Consider the following 16,971-nt stretch of genomic DNA (forward strand, 5'->3'; position numbering starts at 1 on the left):
ATTTCTTGAATTACCACTTAATGACTACTCAGTTTTGAAGATTTTTCAAAATGCTTTGCAATGGCAATAGTTTGGAAATTCAGAAGTACTGTAACATTCATTTGTGCTAAAAAGGGGTGCTTTGGATTAGTTACTTTGTAGATTATTTTAATATACTACTTATTACTTAAACCAACAGGGAAGAGTTTTTGTGAGTAGAAGATTTCATTGTAATTAAGATATTACTTCTTGTTCGCGAATGAGGATGGTGCTGAAATGCATGGAAGTAGTTTATTCTCAATTTAAAATTCACTTTGTACTTCTCTTAATTTGCTTAATAAATTATTTATCTGGAGAGATATATAGGCATTCTCTTGGTAGATAAACTTTCCAACACTGCCAAAATATATATGACATATTACCTTAACATTTTGCAATATGTTCCATGAAGATATTTGAATTATTCACACATCTTCCTCTTTTCCCCTCCTTTGTGCCCCCAACTTCATTCTCTTTATAAATTATAATTCCCTTTTCCACTTTTTCATCTGTACTTTAAAAAAATCTATTTTATTAGCTCTGGTGGTGGCATTAAATGAACATAAGAACAAAGCTGTGGAATTTGATTTTTAACTAATTACCTAATCTTGATGCTTTCTGGATACATAGTACAGAGATGAAATAGAACAATCATGTGACTAAATAATTTGAACACAATTAAGTAAAAATATCAGTGATTTATAAAACTGCACCCATTAATAACGTGATATAGTCTTGTTTTTAAAGGATTGAAAATTAATGGAAGAAATTTTCCTTTCCGCTAACTTTGCAAAAAAGAAATAATCTTCTTTGGATGTCCTCCGGGAAATCCTACTGCAAACAGTAGTCTACACAGGACAGAATCAGGATGCCTAATCCTCCTCTTCTCATGGTTTAGGCTATACAAAGAGCAGAGCTTCAAATTGGATCTTTTGACATCTGTTACTAAGCAACAGAATTTGAATGTTTTGGGTTAACATCCTAATATATCATGTAGCTGGTTCATTGAAGTGTGCATGTATTAGCTGAGAGAAGTGGACATTCCGGAAGTGACTTCAAGCCCTGTATGGCTGGGGGGTGGGTGCTGGTTGTTGTTTTGTTAATACATGTGTCTTTTAGCCCTTGTATCTGTTTGGCACACAAAGGAGGACAGTGCAGATCTTTTGCAGAACTTACAGACCTCGTGACTTTTAATATTGTTAAGAATACCTACTCTCTGGCTTACGTTATGTGAAAATGTAGGAATTTTCCTTCAAAAGCAGGGAGACCAAATATAGGAATTTGAGGTCATTCCAGGGTGCTTTGCCAAATTTTACCTCCACTCCTGGAGGCATTAACATGGCAATTGTTTCCTTGATCTAGTACCAACTTATTTTTCAAAACTAGAGATTATTACTAATAGCACGTATTTGATTTGTTCATTTGTGTTTAAAATGCTACCAAATATTATTACAGTCTGCTTTCAACTAATTCTGACAGATTTACTGCATTAGGAATTTTCTAAGCCACCAAATTCTTACTGTCATCACCCCAACCACTTCAGAATTGAAATGAACTTTTTCAGCCCCTGAAAGAACCGGAGAATTTGGCTTCAGTCAGCTAAGATCACTAAAGAAGTTATAGAAAATGGAGGCCAGAATCTCCTTAGAACCCTCACTGCTGTGGTTTGTGACTCTGAAAGGCTAGGATTAACAGGGAGCCCAGACTGACATGCTCCCGTGTGTATTCCTGTGAACTCCAGAGTCTGCAGCTGCTGCCCCTCCCCTGCAGGCAGGAGGCTCCCAGCTCGCCTGAAGGGTCCCGGAGTGTGTCTTTGGAGCCTGCACTCTTTGAGGACCCGGTTCAGATCTGCCCTCACCCACGTGTGGCAGGAGCCTCACTCCATCTCTTCCTGCAGCACGCTGTGAACCTGGGCTCCCCACATTGGGGTTGTCTTCTTGTGACTTCAAGCCTGTGTCATGTGTCTTGCACACAAGAAAGGTAGTCCCAGAGGGTTTAATGATGAGATGCTCATTATTTGCACAGCAAGAAATTGACCATGGGATTCTGTGTTTTCTGGAGATGTTCCTTATCCTCTTGAATAGACTTCAGGGTATTTTCATGCTTGTGCCATCAATTTCCACTGTCTTTTCTTCTTCAATCCATTCTTTTTCTTTAACCTTTCCTTTCATACTTCTCACCTAAGACCCTGTGTATATGCTGATAATTATACCTGCTCCCCAGGAAACTTCCTGATAACATCCCTAGTTGCCTTGAGCCATCCTGGTTTATACCTGTTGTCCCAGCGTGATTATTAACAACTCCCCATTCCACTCTCAAATTTTCTTAGTTTGGGTGATGTTATATAATCACCTACTGGTAACCTTACCAGCAGAACAAGGCTTGAGTATCATGCTTCTATCTTACAAAATGAGAGGATCGGATTTAATTTTTTTTTGAAGGTTTTATAATATACAGCCATTTTAGCTCCAGCCCACCTGGCTAACACTGTTGGTTTGGCATCCTTTGATCTGAAGCAGGCATTGTCTGTCTGTTGTGTGCTCTTACCAGGATAGGTTTGGCACTTCACTTGTCTTACCAGAGCAGTTTGAGAGATTCTGCTTTCTCTGCATCTTTCCTTCTAGTACTTATCCTCCTTTTCAGATTTATCTATCCAAAATCGTGGTAGAATTTCCCAGCTCAGTGTGTAAATATCTTATGTAGGCTTTAGTCCAGCAGCTGATCTCATCATGCGCATGTCAGTGGAATCTGAGTATCTTAGAAGAGTGTGCTGGGGGCTGGGCCAGGAAGCCTGAGATAGTGGAATGGGCTAAAGAGACTAAGCAGAGAATGTGGATACAGGCAGAGAGGAAAGTGCTTATTTTATACTTGTGACTAGGTGAGGAAAAGGGGTGTAGGTGTGTGTGTATTCAAATTAGAGCAGATTAACCACCCAAAGGAGTTTCAGTTGACTGGTCAACTGAAACTAGTCAAGTTACAACTGGAATTGTATATAGCTTTTGTCATGGTTAGTATCTTGTTAGCTCTGAGTGCTCTTCTCCCTCCAGTGATAGTAATTAGTACATTAAGAAATGTCGTAAAAAAAAAAACTGCTTTACACTAAATGGCTGCTGAAGGTACTTTTCTTTTAAAATGTTATATGTGGGCTTTGCAGTCAGCTGTGAAGTGATGAATAATACTTCATGAATTATTGTATCTGAGATAAACTGTGAGACTACATAGCATCTTCTCGTCAGTTTAGAGCCCAGCAGTGTCCCAGCAAGGTCCCCATGGCCAGAAGTCCCATGCTGCTTTCAAGGGGTGGGGGGTGGGCAGATGCAGGAAGAATGTAGGCCTGCAACTAGCCAGGCCCTATGTCCCAGGCTCCTGTAACAAGTAATCCATGTTACTTCTTAACAGATGGAGTTATATGCTTGTATTAGAGCCTTCGGTAGAATTCTGAAAAATGTTTTGAGAAGAGAAAGCATTATTGTCAGCATTATTTCCTGAAATCATCTGAGTTTATAGGATACCACATTGGCTGCTATATCGATCCGGTCTTCAAAAAAAAAAAATAGCAAAGACCCACTATGGAACTGTTTCCAAACTTTTCTATTATCTTGAATTCACCAACTCAAAGCCAAAAGGAGCCATCATTATCTATCAAGGGGCTGTGAAATAAATATCCTTTATTTCTCATTTCTTCTTCCCTGTTTTTGGAGGTGGGTGAAGGTAAAAGACTCTTCTCTTCCTGCTCATTAAATGTATTCATGATCCATCCTCAAACCAGCTTCCCCTCCATTCCTTATTTCAATTGCCAAACCAGGATCCTTGACTCCAGATTCTCCCTCATTGCCAAACTTATTCATGCACCCAGTCCTTTCAGTTCTACCTCCTAAATACCTCTAAAATCTGTTCACTTCTCAGCACCCACCCCCTGCTCTTTTCCAGGCTGCCACCATCATCACCTGGCATTCTGCAGTCTCAAACAACTCTTAATCCCCTCTAATGCTTTCCTTTACATCGGCCAAAAAAAGTGTTTCTAAAACATAAACCTGACATGTCAGTCTGTTGCTTAAAAACCCTTCAGTGGCTTCCTATTGCCTTTATAATAAAATTTCAATTCATTTGAAATATGTAAGTCCCATGATGTCCAGGCTCCCTCCTCACCTCTTCTGCCTAATCTTTTATGAATCCCTCCTATGACCCCCCCAAATAAACACCCCCACACTGACACCAACACCAAACTCTTCATTTTAATTCTTAATAAGTCTTATGTCAGTTCCTGCAATGCTCTTAAATTTTCTCATCTCTCTGTCTTCGAATTTTCAGTACTCACTGTTTAGAACACTTTCTCCCTACTTTTCCACTGGTTAACCCCTGTTCACCCTTCAGGTCTCAGACTAAATGTCACTTCCTAAATTTAGGAGACAATCCTTGAACCCCTGAATCCTGTACAGTCAAGATATACTGCAATAAGAATCAACACAACAAAGTTTATTTCTCATGTATACTGCATGTCCATTGTGGTTCCGCAGAGAAGCTCTGCTCATTGTAGTTTCTCAGAGACCTGTCTTGAAGCAGATAATAGAGACTCCATCACAGTGTGATTCCGCGATAGCCAACGCAGGAAATGGAATATGACGAATCATACAATGAATGGCTCATAAAGCTTCTTTGGGAAAGTGATAAGCATTTCCACTCACTTCTTAACCAAACTGAGTCCCATATTCATGCGTAACATCAGAGGGGTGGGGAAGGACAATCCTGCCACATGCCCCGACAGAAACCAGGATATAAATGAGCATCCGCAGCCACTACCGTAGCTGCCTAGAAGCATCCTACCATATCATCTCGTATTTTCTCTAGCATAATAACATCATGCTTTGTTACAGTTACCTGTAATCTGCTTCCCACTCTAAGTTTTTCGAAGATGGGATTGCATTTGTCTTATTTATTACTCTTTTTCTGGTGCCTTCATTAGTGCTTGATACATAGTAGGAACCCAAAAATATTTTTCTAATCAATGAATAAGCCAACACTCAAAGATTTAGGTGTTAGTCCTTTATTTTTCAGTCTCTAACTTTTCTTCTTGGGGAATCTCATAGTTTCCTCTGGTGGCTTCAGCCATCACTGCCACGCATGTGATTTCTATACCTCGCCTTCAATTATACATCTCCACCTGCTTCCTTGATATTTCTACTTTAATTTTAAATGTGTAAATCTAAATTCATTCTTTCAGTAAATATTTATTAATTACTTTCTGGTAAGACATTATTTTAAGTAATGTGAGGATACAGGGATAATTAAGTTAGTACCTCCCTTCAAAGGGCTTACAATCTAGTGTAATACAGGAAGGAATGCAGTGAACCCATAATAGATAGACAGTATACAAAACGTTGTTCCTAAGTATCGAGGAGACAAGTGATTTATGACAAGGTGGAGTTAGAACTTGTGCTGTTTCTACCATTGAATTCATTGAGCAATCACTACTGAAGACAGTTCCATGCTGGGTGCTAGAGATAACATGAGAGAAGGAAGTTTTTATCCAGTTCACAGTCCAGTGGGGAGGCAGATGACTGAGGGTGAAAGGGTAGGTGTGGGATTTTGGGTATAGGCAGGTGATTGAGGAGTAAAGGGAATGGCGCAAAGAAAGCATTTTCAACAGAAGAGTTAAACTGACTAAAGAGCTTTGGAGTTAGAAACTATTTTTCCAGTATTTTCTCCAAAAAAGACCTAAAGAAGAACTGAGTTAGGATGGTGACAGTGAGAATAAAAATGAGGAACACATTCTTTCATGCATGCCCACAGCAAACATTTATTAAGCACCGGTGAGGGATCAGACCCTAAAAACATCATCCTGAGGCCGACAGTCCCTACCTTAAGGAACACACAGTATACTTGGGGGTGGGGCCAGGGAGCCTTACCATCTAATTGTCAGTGTGAGTTGTTCTAATGTTTTGTTTTGTTTTGTTTTGCTCTGTTTGCATCCTTATGGATGATGTTTAAGCATTGAAAAGACCATGTGTAGCTAATTTGGGGTTAAAAAGATTAAAGTTCAGTGCATTAAAATATAATTAAAATCAAGTCTTTCAACAAAAAATAAACTTAACCTTTAAAAAAATCTACTTACATCTCTTATTCTATATGTAAGTCTAGTAAAATTTAACAAGTACTTAAAGGGGAATTTTTTCAGCTTAATTAAATTCCTTTAAATATTTTAAACTGTATTTCCATATTTCAAATACTTGATTTTCTCTTTGAAGTACTTCAGTTGTCAAACCAAACATTCTAATTTTTAAAGGAAATCTGTAATTATTACATTTATTTGATAGTAAATTAAAACTAATAATATAAATATCCTTACCATTTCAGTATTCATTGCAAAGCTATTTAAATGATCTTTGACCTTTCAACTTAAAAGTCCATCAAAATTAATTACTCAGTTGTATATCTTAAATTGTATTAGCAAGATTAGTCAATTAATCTAACTTGGTAAGTTTTCTTAATTGTTAAAATGCTTTAAAAACCAAGTATACACAGGTTTTTTTAAACTTAATGTGAAAAATGTTAATATTATGGATTTACTTGACTATTTCTGTACCTAATTCCAGATCTTCTACAATTAGGAGATTTTTACTAAGGAAATATTATACCACCCCGGGCAAGATGGGGGACTGTGCGGGTTATTATCTCAGTGCATTGAGGTCACTTCTAACCAGAGAGACTGGCCTGGGATGCAGGGATTGAGTCTTACTTATGACGCCAGAGGATCATACCGAGCCTCTTTTAGAGTCTCTGGGAGAGAAACCTCTGTCACTTATGAAAGGGTTGAGCTCAAGGCTTTGTGCACCTATATTCAACTTATTCGTAAACTTATTCTTCTGTCTCCATTTGAAATTGCTACATCCTTACCAGAATGTAACAGCTGCTTTCACTGCTTGTTGTAATTTGCATCTCTGACTATCTTAAGCATGTACTGGTTCCAAAGCTACACCCATCTAATCCTTCATACACAACTCTCTTTGGTAACCTCTTTTACCTTTATGGTCTGATCTGAGCTGACAGGATTCTGTTCTTTCAATATTATTTCTGCCCACACAGGACCACCATTCTTAAATGATATCTGATTTTATTCCGCACATCCCTCCTGGCTCATCTAGCTCTTGAGTCACAGCATTGAGGTCAGGCTCCTGACAGATACGAGAGACCAACATGATAAATGTGATGGAATTTACCACTTGATTAATGATCACCTGTTCCTCATCATGCCAGGTGTGACACAAACAGCTCTGGGTTTTGAAAACAGCCTCATCCTGCTCTTTGCTCAGCCATGATCCAGTTGGCTGGTCTTAGGAAAACCATTTACTTGCTTTGGGCCTCAAGCTTCTTAGTTTTAAATTGCAAGGACCATTTTGGTTCTAAAATCCTTTTCGTTTATAAAATTCTAATTCAGTGGAGTCTTACTTTGCTTAGTTTGTGTGTTGTTCAAGAATTAATTTAATATTCTTGGAAATTGTTTTAAGTATGTAGGGTAGTGAATTAATAAATAGTTTCACTTTCTTCCAGATCTTTGATGATGCATACAAATCCCAGCTCAGTTGTGTGGTTGTGGATGACATTGAGAGACTACTTGGTGAGTTGAGATTTGTCATTGTACTATCATAATACCACATTATAGCTATTATCTCAAAAGTCGCAGGGGAAAGATAACAGGTGTTTGTAGACTGTAGGGCAATAGAAATACCTTGCCTTACAAGAGAGTATAATATTACCTCTTGTATCTGATGTCAACAGTGTATTCTTGTAAAATATGTCTTATGACCATAACTCCGTTATAAAATGCTTTCCAGTAAGGCCCCATTCTCCTATTATTTTGTATCTCACACAGTGTACCCTGCCCAAAATAAATGATTAGTACTTTTCCCCAATGGCTATATTTTCCATTTAGTACCTCTGAGGTGTTATAGCTCAGAGGTTCTGCTCGTGACCTTTGACAGAATTGATAAAAGAAAAGTTTAGGACTGGATTGAAATCCATAAATTAGCTATAACTTGGGGCAAAAGTTGTATGTAAAATCAATGTACCTCACAGTTTTTCCCTCTTATAAAACAAATTATAATTCCATATAGAGTAATTTTAAAGACAAAAATGAGATAATGTGGAAAACATATTTGAAGTTGAAAGTAGTCTATAGTTCCTCAGAAGTTAGAAACAGAACTACCATATGACCCAGCAATTTCACTCCTAGGTATATACCCCAAAGAATTGAAAACAGGTACTCACACAAATACCTGTACATGCATGTGCGTAGCAGCACTGTTCACAATGCCAAAAGGTAGAAACTGCTCAAATGACCATCAGCAGAGAAATGGGTAACCAAATTGTGGTATACACACACAGTGGAGTATTGTACAGCCATAAATAGAAATGGAGTTCTAATAACGCTACAGCATAGATGAACCTTGAAAACGTTATGCTAAGTGAAAGAAAAAAGCCAGATACAAAAGGTCACATATTGTATGATTTTATTTATATGACATATCCAGAATAGGTAAATTCATAGAGACAGGACACAGAGTGGTGGGTACCAGGGCTAGGCAGTGGCTTATTGGGCATGGGGTTTCCTTTTGAGGTGATAAAAATATTGTAGAACTAGACAGAGGTAATGATTGCACAACATTGTGATGGTACTAAATTCCGCTAAATTGCTTAAATTGTTAATTTTATCTTATCAAATCTCACCTCAATCAAAAAACAAATTTTCAAACTGTGTTAAGTGCTTTATAGTGATTTTTTTTAATTATTAAATATCTCCTATGTTTAAGTGTGCTACTATAGGATACAAAGATGAATAAAACTTAGTTACTGTACTGTTTTAACTCATAAGTAATAAACTACAAATAAATGTCAGAAAATTGTTACTCTTATATCTTATTTCCTTGTAAAAATGAGATCAATCTGGAATATTGCAGGATGCTGAAATAAATGTTATTGAAATAGAAACTCACCTAGTGACTTAATAAATGTCTGAAAGTACTACCCAACACATGGTTAATCCCTTCTTCCTTAAGCTGTCCATGATGGTATCATGACAACTTCAAGTTAGCTTTGCTTACTGCATTTTCCCATTACTTTTCAGATTTGCTGCAGCTGCTCTGTTAAGGCTACCTACTTATTCATTTTCCCAAGTTTTGGCAATGTTTGTTCTAAAGCAAAGCAGGTGTATCTGTGAAGTGTCCCTAAATTGAGAGTTTTATCTAGTGGCCTAGATGTTTGGCCATTTATTCTAATTTTGCTATTTCTTAGACATCACAACCCAGTTTATAGGATTATTTCTTAAAATGCCTTTAGGCACTTACTCATAGTTCTGGGTAAATTCCTTTATCTGAACACAATTGAGATGTGTGGTCATAGCCAATACTACTACATCAGGAATGTGTGACCTGAGTATATATGCACTTTTATGAATAATTACTATCTATACTTGTTTATTCATTCATTCAGCAAGCACTGGGTGAGCCCTTACCACTGTGCTAGAATTCATAAGGTCACAGAAAAAATAAATAAGATGCTGCCTGTCCATTATATAGCATTTATTGGCAAAAATTAGGATAAAATGTGCAAAAGTAGAATGTGCCAAGCGTTTGATATATTCAGGAAAGGGAATCACTTTTGATTTCTGGGATTGATGCTGCATATAGCTCTAAGCACAGGGTAAGAATCCATATGCAATGTGAAAAGAAAGCTAGGAAGATAGCATTTGTACCAGACATTGAAGAATTGGTAGAAACTTAATAGATAGAAAGTTATTACAGTTCTTTACCACCTGAGTGACAATCTTAGTGGCCTAGGGACTAATCACTGTTTTATTGCCTGAATACTATTTGCAGTAATGTCTTAGAAATGTTTGATAAATACACCTGTTGTTTTTTTCCTAAAACACATTGTCTCTGCAAAGCAGGCAAAGCTGTCTACATAAACTTATAATGTCTGTTTAGAAGCTTTTCCAACAATTTTATGATAGAGATTCTTGTATAGTATTTTTTTTTTTTTTTTTTTTTTTAAAGGAAAGACAGAGAGAAGGAAGGAAGGATAGAAGGAAGGAAGGAAGGAAGAAAGGGAAACATTTTTAAACATTTTCTTGTTTTATTGTATTCTGTTTCTCCGTTTTTGTTACATGGGCTGGGGCCGGGAATCGAACCGAGGTCCTCCGGCATAGCAGGCAAGCACTTTGCCCACTGAGCCACCGCGGCCCGCCCTCTTGTATAGTATTTTAAGCATTTTAATTATTGGAGATGCCTTTTCTTATTATTGGTAGTTGTCACTATTATTTATTATTTAAAACTGTGTTTACTCTTGTTACAGCAAAATCTGAATGCTTGGGATCTGTGCATATGTATATTGAATCCCTAAATGGAATCATGTTTTTCTTCCAGATTATGTCCCTATTGGCCCTCGATTTTCTAACCTGGTATTACAGGCTCTTCTTGTGTTACTGAAAAAGGCACCTCCTCAGGTAAAAATAATAATGATAATGAGGATGAGGGTGAGGGTGGACATTTATACTGAGTTTTTCAATAAATTGCATGTAATAGTGGTGCATGCTCTCTAAATAAGCAGATAAAGACATATAACATTCTGTTGTTGAAGGGATTTTTGAGGGTCACTGGTTGACAGTCTGTCTTAATCAAAGAAATTTTCTATTCCTTTTCTCAAAAATCCCACAGTTTAGATTAGTATTGAATTTTATTTGTTTTATAAATTCTCCACCATATTACACATCCCTAACCCCCCTTCTCCTAAGAATTTGTATTTTGGGAAATTAAAATTTATTTCCTGTAGGCAGATTTATTATTTTTGCAGATGAGCTCGAGTTATTTCTCTTGTGTCATGTGGCGCTTTTGAGAAGTAAGTTTCTAATCAGGATCTTGGTTCGGGTGGGTGCATACTTTATTTATGTGACTATTAAAGATGGTGATTTTGATAGCTTAACAAATTTAAGATCAACCTATGAGGGTTGGTTAAATATGTTAATTATGTGGAGGCTGCTGGAGCACGTTTGACTGTGACATAAGACATGAATTCTCTTGATTGATTCTATGTGCTGTAATTCCAAGAAATGCCAATCAAAGGCAGATACAAAGGGGTTAAGCACTTACTTGAAAAACATCCTCAAGTCTCTATGGGAATCTCATATTTGAAGTTAGAGATGAACTAAGCTGTATGGAAAATATTTAATGTTAAGCTGGTGAATCTAATTTTTAATTTAACAGTTAAAATTATATGAGCATATGTTTTAGAGCTAAAGGTAAAAGACTTACCTTGTTTTTCTAGGTTATTTTTGTCTGTATTTCTAGAATAGTGAAAAGAAATATAACCCACAACAACTACTACATATATGCACTGTGAGAGGATTTTTTAATTGTCTTCCTATAAACTGTCATTCCCAATAATTGGAGCTTTAGTTATACTAAGGTTAAGGTTAGAAAAGGGAGTATGATTTTTCTTCTCTGATTCTTTCAGTATTTTATAAACATGTAAATAGATATATTTATAGTTGTTGGGATATAAAAATAAATAATTTCTCAAGTATCTGTACATTTCACAAAAATGAATCTTTTTTATGAAGTTAGCATTTTAAAAATTATTAGAATGGGAGAGTTTTTCTAGGCATTTAAGTTTACTTCTAATGGCACTAAGTTTTTTAGCTAAAAAGAATTTAAGCATAGAAATCATTTTGGGAAAGAAGGGAGTAACTTTTTAATATTTTAAAACTGCTGCCCTTTACGTTGCTAAATACAAGGCACACACATACAAAAATAAAAAAGAAAACAAAGAAATACTATGCACATTAAACAGGAAGAAATCCCCTGGCTAAGAGATATTTGTAATCCAAATAGAGTCGAATAGAAATAAACGAAGCATCTTAGCAAATGGCCTGCAACATTGTAAGTTAAGACTTTATTAAGAATAATTGTTTCTGTTTTGTAAAAATTATTGTAGGACTTGTGAGGGAAGGAAGATTATTTTATACTTTTAAATCTTACAAAGTCTAGCAAAGAGATTTATACATAGGCATTTGATTAATGAATTACTCAATAAAACATATCTTTTGAGAGTTCTCTCATTTTGGTAGGGTTGAGTGTTTTAGTATTATGGGAGTTTGTGTTTGGATGAGGTATGATTAGAGTGAAAATATTAAAAAAAAGTAAATGGAGTATAGATGGCCAATACCACATGAAAAGATGCTCAACATCATTAGCCTTCAGGGCACAATGAGATACCACTTTACACCCATGAGGAAGGCTAGAATAAAAAAAGACAGTAATAAGTGTTGGTGAGGATGTAGAGAAAAAGAACCCTCATACCCTGTTGGTGGGAATATGAAATAGTGCGTCCACTTTGGAAAACAATATGGCAGTTCCTCAAAAAGTTGAATATCTGTGTACAAGTTATCAAATGATCCAGCAAGTTCACTGCTACATATATCCCTAAGAAATATGAAGACATATGTCCACATAAAAACTTGTACACAGACATTCACAGCAGCATTCTTCATAATAGCCAAAAAGTGGGGAAAACACAAACTTCTATCAGCTGAAAAGTGGGTAAACAAAATGTAATATACCCACATGATGAGCTATCATGCAGCCATAAAAAAAATGAAGTACTGATACGTGCTACAATAGTCTGAACCTTGGAAACGTGCTAAGTAAAAGAAGCTGAACACAAAAGTCCAATTATTGTATGATTCTATTTATATGACTATCCAGACTAGGTAAATCTATAGACACAGTAAGTAGATTGGTGTTTGTAATATTTCTGGTTGGCATGTATTTAACAAAATAAGAATACTCTTTCTTTGTATCACCTTGCTTTTTAAATAAGTTTGTATTCTCTCAGGAAAATAAGGGAAATGTTTTCAGACTGATTCAATGTCAAGATTATTTGTCATTCTAAAGTAGAAGCATTGGTATCACCAAACCATTATAATATAGGTTTTTCAGCTGTTTTCAATTAAATATTAAAAGTATGTGAATCCAGTACTAAGAAATGATGAATATGCATCTATGTGATGATATTAAGAATCACTGATTGTATATATAGAATGGAATGATTTCTAAATGTTGTGTTAGTTAATTTTTTTAATTAATAAAAAAAAAAGTATGTAAATTCGAATGCTGCAGAGACCTATCGAGTGGTGGAAATCTATTATCACTAGCAATAAAGAAAAGTTGTAGGCATTATTCTTTGAAAGAGGAGTTGCATATGCATATAATACAGTAATCATATCAGTCACAGAATCCTTAATTTTGTATTTATTGTAATTCCAGCTTTCACATGGAAAAATTGTGTGTGCATGTATGCACATGCTCAAATAAAAGAATCCCTTCAGGGGCCCTATGTTGTTATGTATCAAGATATTCTTTTTCTACTTCCACCCCTCCCCTGTGGTTCCCCTCCCTCGTTGTAAGTTGGCTTATTAAAACTGGTTCACAAACCCTCCTTTTTTCCCTTTGTGATCCCCTAGGTCTTGGATTTTCAGTGTAGGACTAAAAATGCAAGTCAGATTTCAGTTACTAGGATAATTTTCTTTGAATTTTAAATTTTTCTAAACAAATGCATAGATTTTTTAATGACCCGGGTATTCAGTGGATTTGCTTTAAATTTATCTGGAGAGTTAATTTCATGATTGATTTATTAGCCCTTTGAGAGTATAAAAAGTGGTATCTGTGGTTCAGAAGACTGAAAAACATCATCACATTTTGTTTAGCATCTTTTTAAAACCAATTAAAAGCTTTTCTAAAATGGATTGAACAGGAGAAAATAAAACATGTTCCCTAGGTCTTTATTTCAATCAAGTTTCCCTGTGTTCAGCAGGAGAAGAGATCGAGGGGGGATAGAAAAATTGAAAAGGGCTGTCCCAGCAGGGAGCCAAGCCGGAGAAAAGGGCTTCTCTGAGAACTCAGCAGCAGCAGCTAAGAAAGCTCCCAGCCTGCTTCATCTACATGCAGAGTCACACAAGGCACGGGGGCGCTCACCGCCGCCACAGAGGTTTCACATGTGCTTCCCTGCTGATTCCTGTGAAAAGCTAACAATTGGCTTGGAGGGTAAAAGACCATTGCATTTCACCCTCCCAGAGCTGGACGTACAATTTGTCCAGTGTTAGGAAATGTCCGGCTTAGCACTGAGAGGCTCGAAGACACTCCTCTATCCTGTGCGATTCCTAAAGCCGTCTCTTTTACTTGATGACACTGGGGCTCTTTTCAAGTTTTGCAGATTTATGAAAGTTGAGGCAAATGTGCTCTTTAAGATCCAGAGGATGAAAGCCTTAGTCTCAATGTCAAGGAAGAAGCAATAGTCAAGCAGTAAGGCCAGGTAAATCTTCCGGTAACCTGCTGAGCCAGTGGCTGTGTTGTTTTTCTCTTTTTGGAAGGCAAAATAAATGCCAGGGGATGGAGGCGGGGTGGTGGTGAGAGGAGACTCCTCAGGCTGTAAAATGACATGGCTTCCCAGTTTCCTCAACATATGTGAGAGTGGCTGAGCTCATTAACCTACGAACTCGGTTTCCTTGACACTTTTGGGCATCAAATTGGAAGACCTCATCTATATATAACAAAATAGCCATGTGATTTATGGAGAACCATTAGTTTTTAAGTTCAGTGCTTCCCAGTCTTTTTCATAGCATGGCATATAGAAAATGATAACATCTGATGAAAATGGAGGAGGTCACTCATGGCTAGCCAGAGGTCCAGCCGCCCCAAGTGTCACCCCATCTTCCCAAGGGCTGAGAAGAATCATTATTCAGCCCATCTGTAACTCATTTGCAAATGAGTTGGAAAACTCATCTACATCATTACATGGATGTAAACGTTTACAAAAGCAGAGTATTACTCCAAATTCAAAGTAATATTACTTTGTTAAAGTTTTAGCTCATTTATAAAGGTGTCGAAAAAGAATAACCCTTCCTCACTGCTCTGACATCTGGAAATATAAACTAATAAGAAAGAAATAGGATTTAGTGCTGGGAAGGGCATAACATGTGAACCAATAAGAAAATGTGCATATATTTATGATGAGAACTCAGGCAGACATATTTGTTTCTCAGTGGGTTTTGTTTTAATATCACCAATTTTTAAACAGAATTGCTTTTTATGTAATCCTTACATGACATCTCAGTACACTCTTATTTCAGATATGTTATTAGGAAGTCTTGCTAATATTAAGCAACTCTTTGGGCTTTGGGCTGCTTTAGTGAAATAAGCAGATAATGGAAGAGACTACAGATCATGCAGGCCTAAACATGAGTATCTCTCCATCTATCTGTTCAAAATTAACTCTAGTTAATGACTACAATATGACTCAATAAGGTATATAACCACTTTAGGAAAGCGGTTTCGCCAGACACAGAAGTTGTAATCACTAATGTGGTGGTAACTTTTGCAATGGACTTCATTTCTTTATTGAAAAAAATCTGTGTGTGATGATTGGCAGTTTAGTGACCCAACTTTCCCATTTATTAAGTCACTGACATCATTAGATATCCTATAAAATATAGTATTTTATGAAATTCTCTATAGTATACATTGCTTAGTGCAAAAGATTGTTTTGGAAAAAGTGCATATTATATATTTATATATAATATGTGTGTATATAGAGTAATTTCAAATGTATCAAAAAAACTGAAAGATATTTGGCAAATCCTTTTAGGAAACGTTGCTATAGATATGCTCTCTGCTGAATAAACCATGTTTTCAAAATAGGGAAAAGTACATCTATAATAGGTATTGCTAAATAAAAAATTTATATATAATACACATGCCATTTTCAAATAAGTCAGAATTAAATGTCTAAATTTTAATCATCAGAGAAATGCTAATAATGCTGAGACAAAATATTTTCTCACTGCCAGGATGTATCCTTCTAGCCCCATCACCTTAAATATATTTTTAAAATGTATGACCACATGACTTCAGCATTAGATAAAGTGTTGATTATAGTATCATCGTATTCCCTGGTGCCATGTTCTAGCTATGGGCACCCTCTCTGCAGAATTCACTGTCTCTGTGTGTTGGACTAGGGATCAGAAAACCCAAGCTTCTCTTAGCTCAGACATCATCTAGCTTTATAGCATTGAATTTGTCCCCTAGTTTAGTTTTGTCTATTTCTTCATCTGTAAATGGAGAAAATCCTCCTGTCTTATCTACCGCGTTGGGTCATTTTGAGTGTCTACTAAAATAATAGATAATGAAGCCTTTTGTAAGCCTGTGGACTACACAGATAGAAGACATTAATGCCATATTATGAGAGGCATGGAGTTACTGAAAAGTAGGAGTATGCCTTTGTCCACAGAGAAAGCCATTGGCAAAGAATCAGTTTGTGGAGTGTTATCCTGAGATCTTCAGAAACTGAGTAGATGGCCTCTCTTGCAAAATTTGAATGTTCTCACAGCCTGGGGTCCAAGGGTTACTTCTAAGGTTCAATTTCTTCCTGTTTTGTTACTGTTTCAAAGTTCTTAAACATTCTAGTATTTTATTGGTTGTTTATTTGAAACTGGAAATGTATTTTCCAGTTTTAAAAAGAAAGAGATTACTTCAAATAATCTACAGAATCCTTTTAGTCTATTAGATATGAAACCTAACCAGTGTAGCTGTAATATATAACAAGTTTATATATATAGCAACTCACATTCCATGTCAGTATATATGTATATATACATATATATATATATGTATAGCAACTGACATGGAATGTGAGTTCAGCCTTCCAATTTTGCAATGTCCAGAGTGCAGCTAGTTTCCTTCTTTTGTAATACTGAAAAAAGTACTCCTTCTCCATTTCTCACGCTGACACTTAGAAGCTTCCTATGTCCTAAGAAACTACTCTAGGCTGGGGATAGCAGATCCCTAATATAAAAGGAAGAATGAAATAGAGATAGGCATTTCAGAATCAATAGGGTGAGTAGTTGGG

General features: G+C 36.3%; 1 protein-coding gene across 2 annotated transcripts in view; it reads left to right on the forward strand.

The window, feature by feature from the left end:
* NSF (N-ethylmaleimide sensitive factor, vesicle fusing ATPase) overlaps positions 1 to 16,971 on the forward strand; it is a 182,337-nt gene that overhangs the window by 147,298 nt on the left and 18,068 nt on the right. For both annotated transcript variants that reach the window (XM_077164052.1, XM_077164053.1), the window contains 2 exons: positions 7,567 to 7,633; positions 10,437 to 10,516. In XM_077164052.1, the coding sequence (XP_077020167.1) occupies positions 7,567 to 7,633; positions 10,437 to 10,516 (147 nt within the window). The remainder of the gene's footprint in view (positions 1 to 7,566; positions 7,634 to 10,436; positions 10,517 to 16,971) is intronic.

The sequence above is a fragment of the Tamandua tetradactyla genome, chromosome 6, assembly GCF_023851605.1.
Source record: "Tamandua tetradactyla isolate mTamTet1 chromosome 6, mTamTet1.pri, whole genome shotgun sequence".
Classification (NCBI taxonomy): Eukaryota; Metazoa; Chordata; class Mammalia; order Pilosa; family Myrmecophagidae; genus Tamandua; species Tamandua tetradactyla.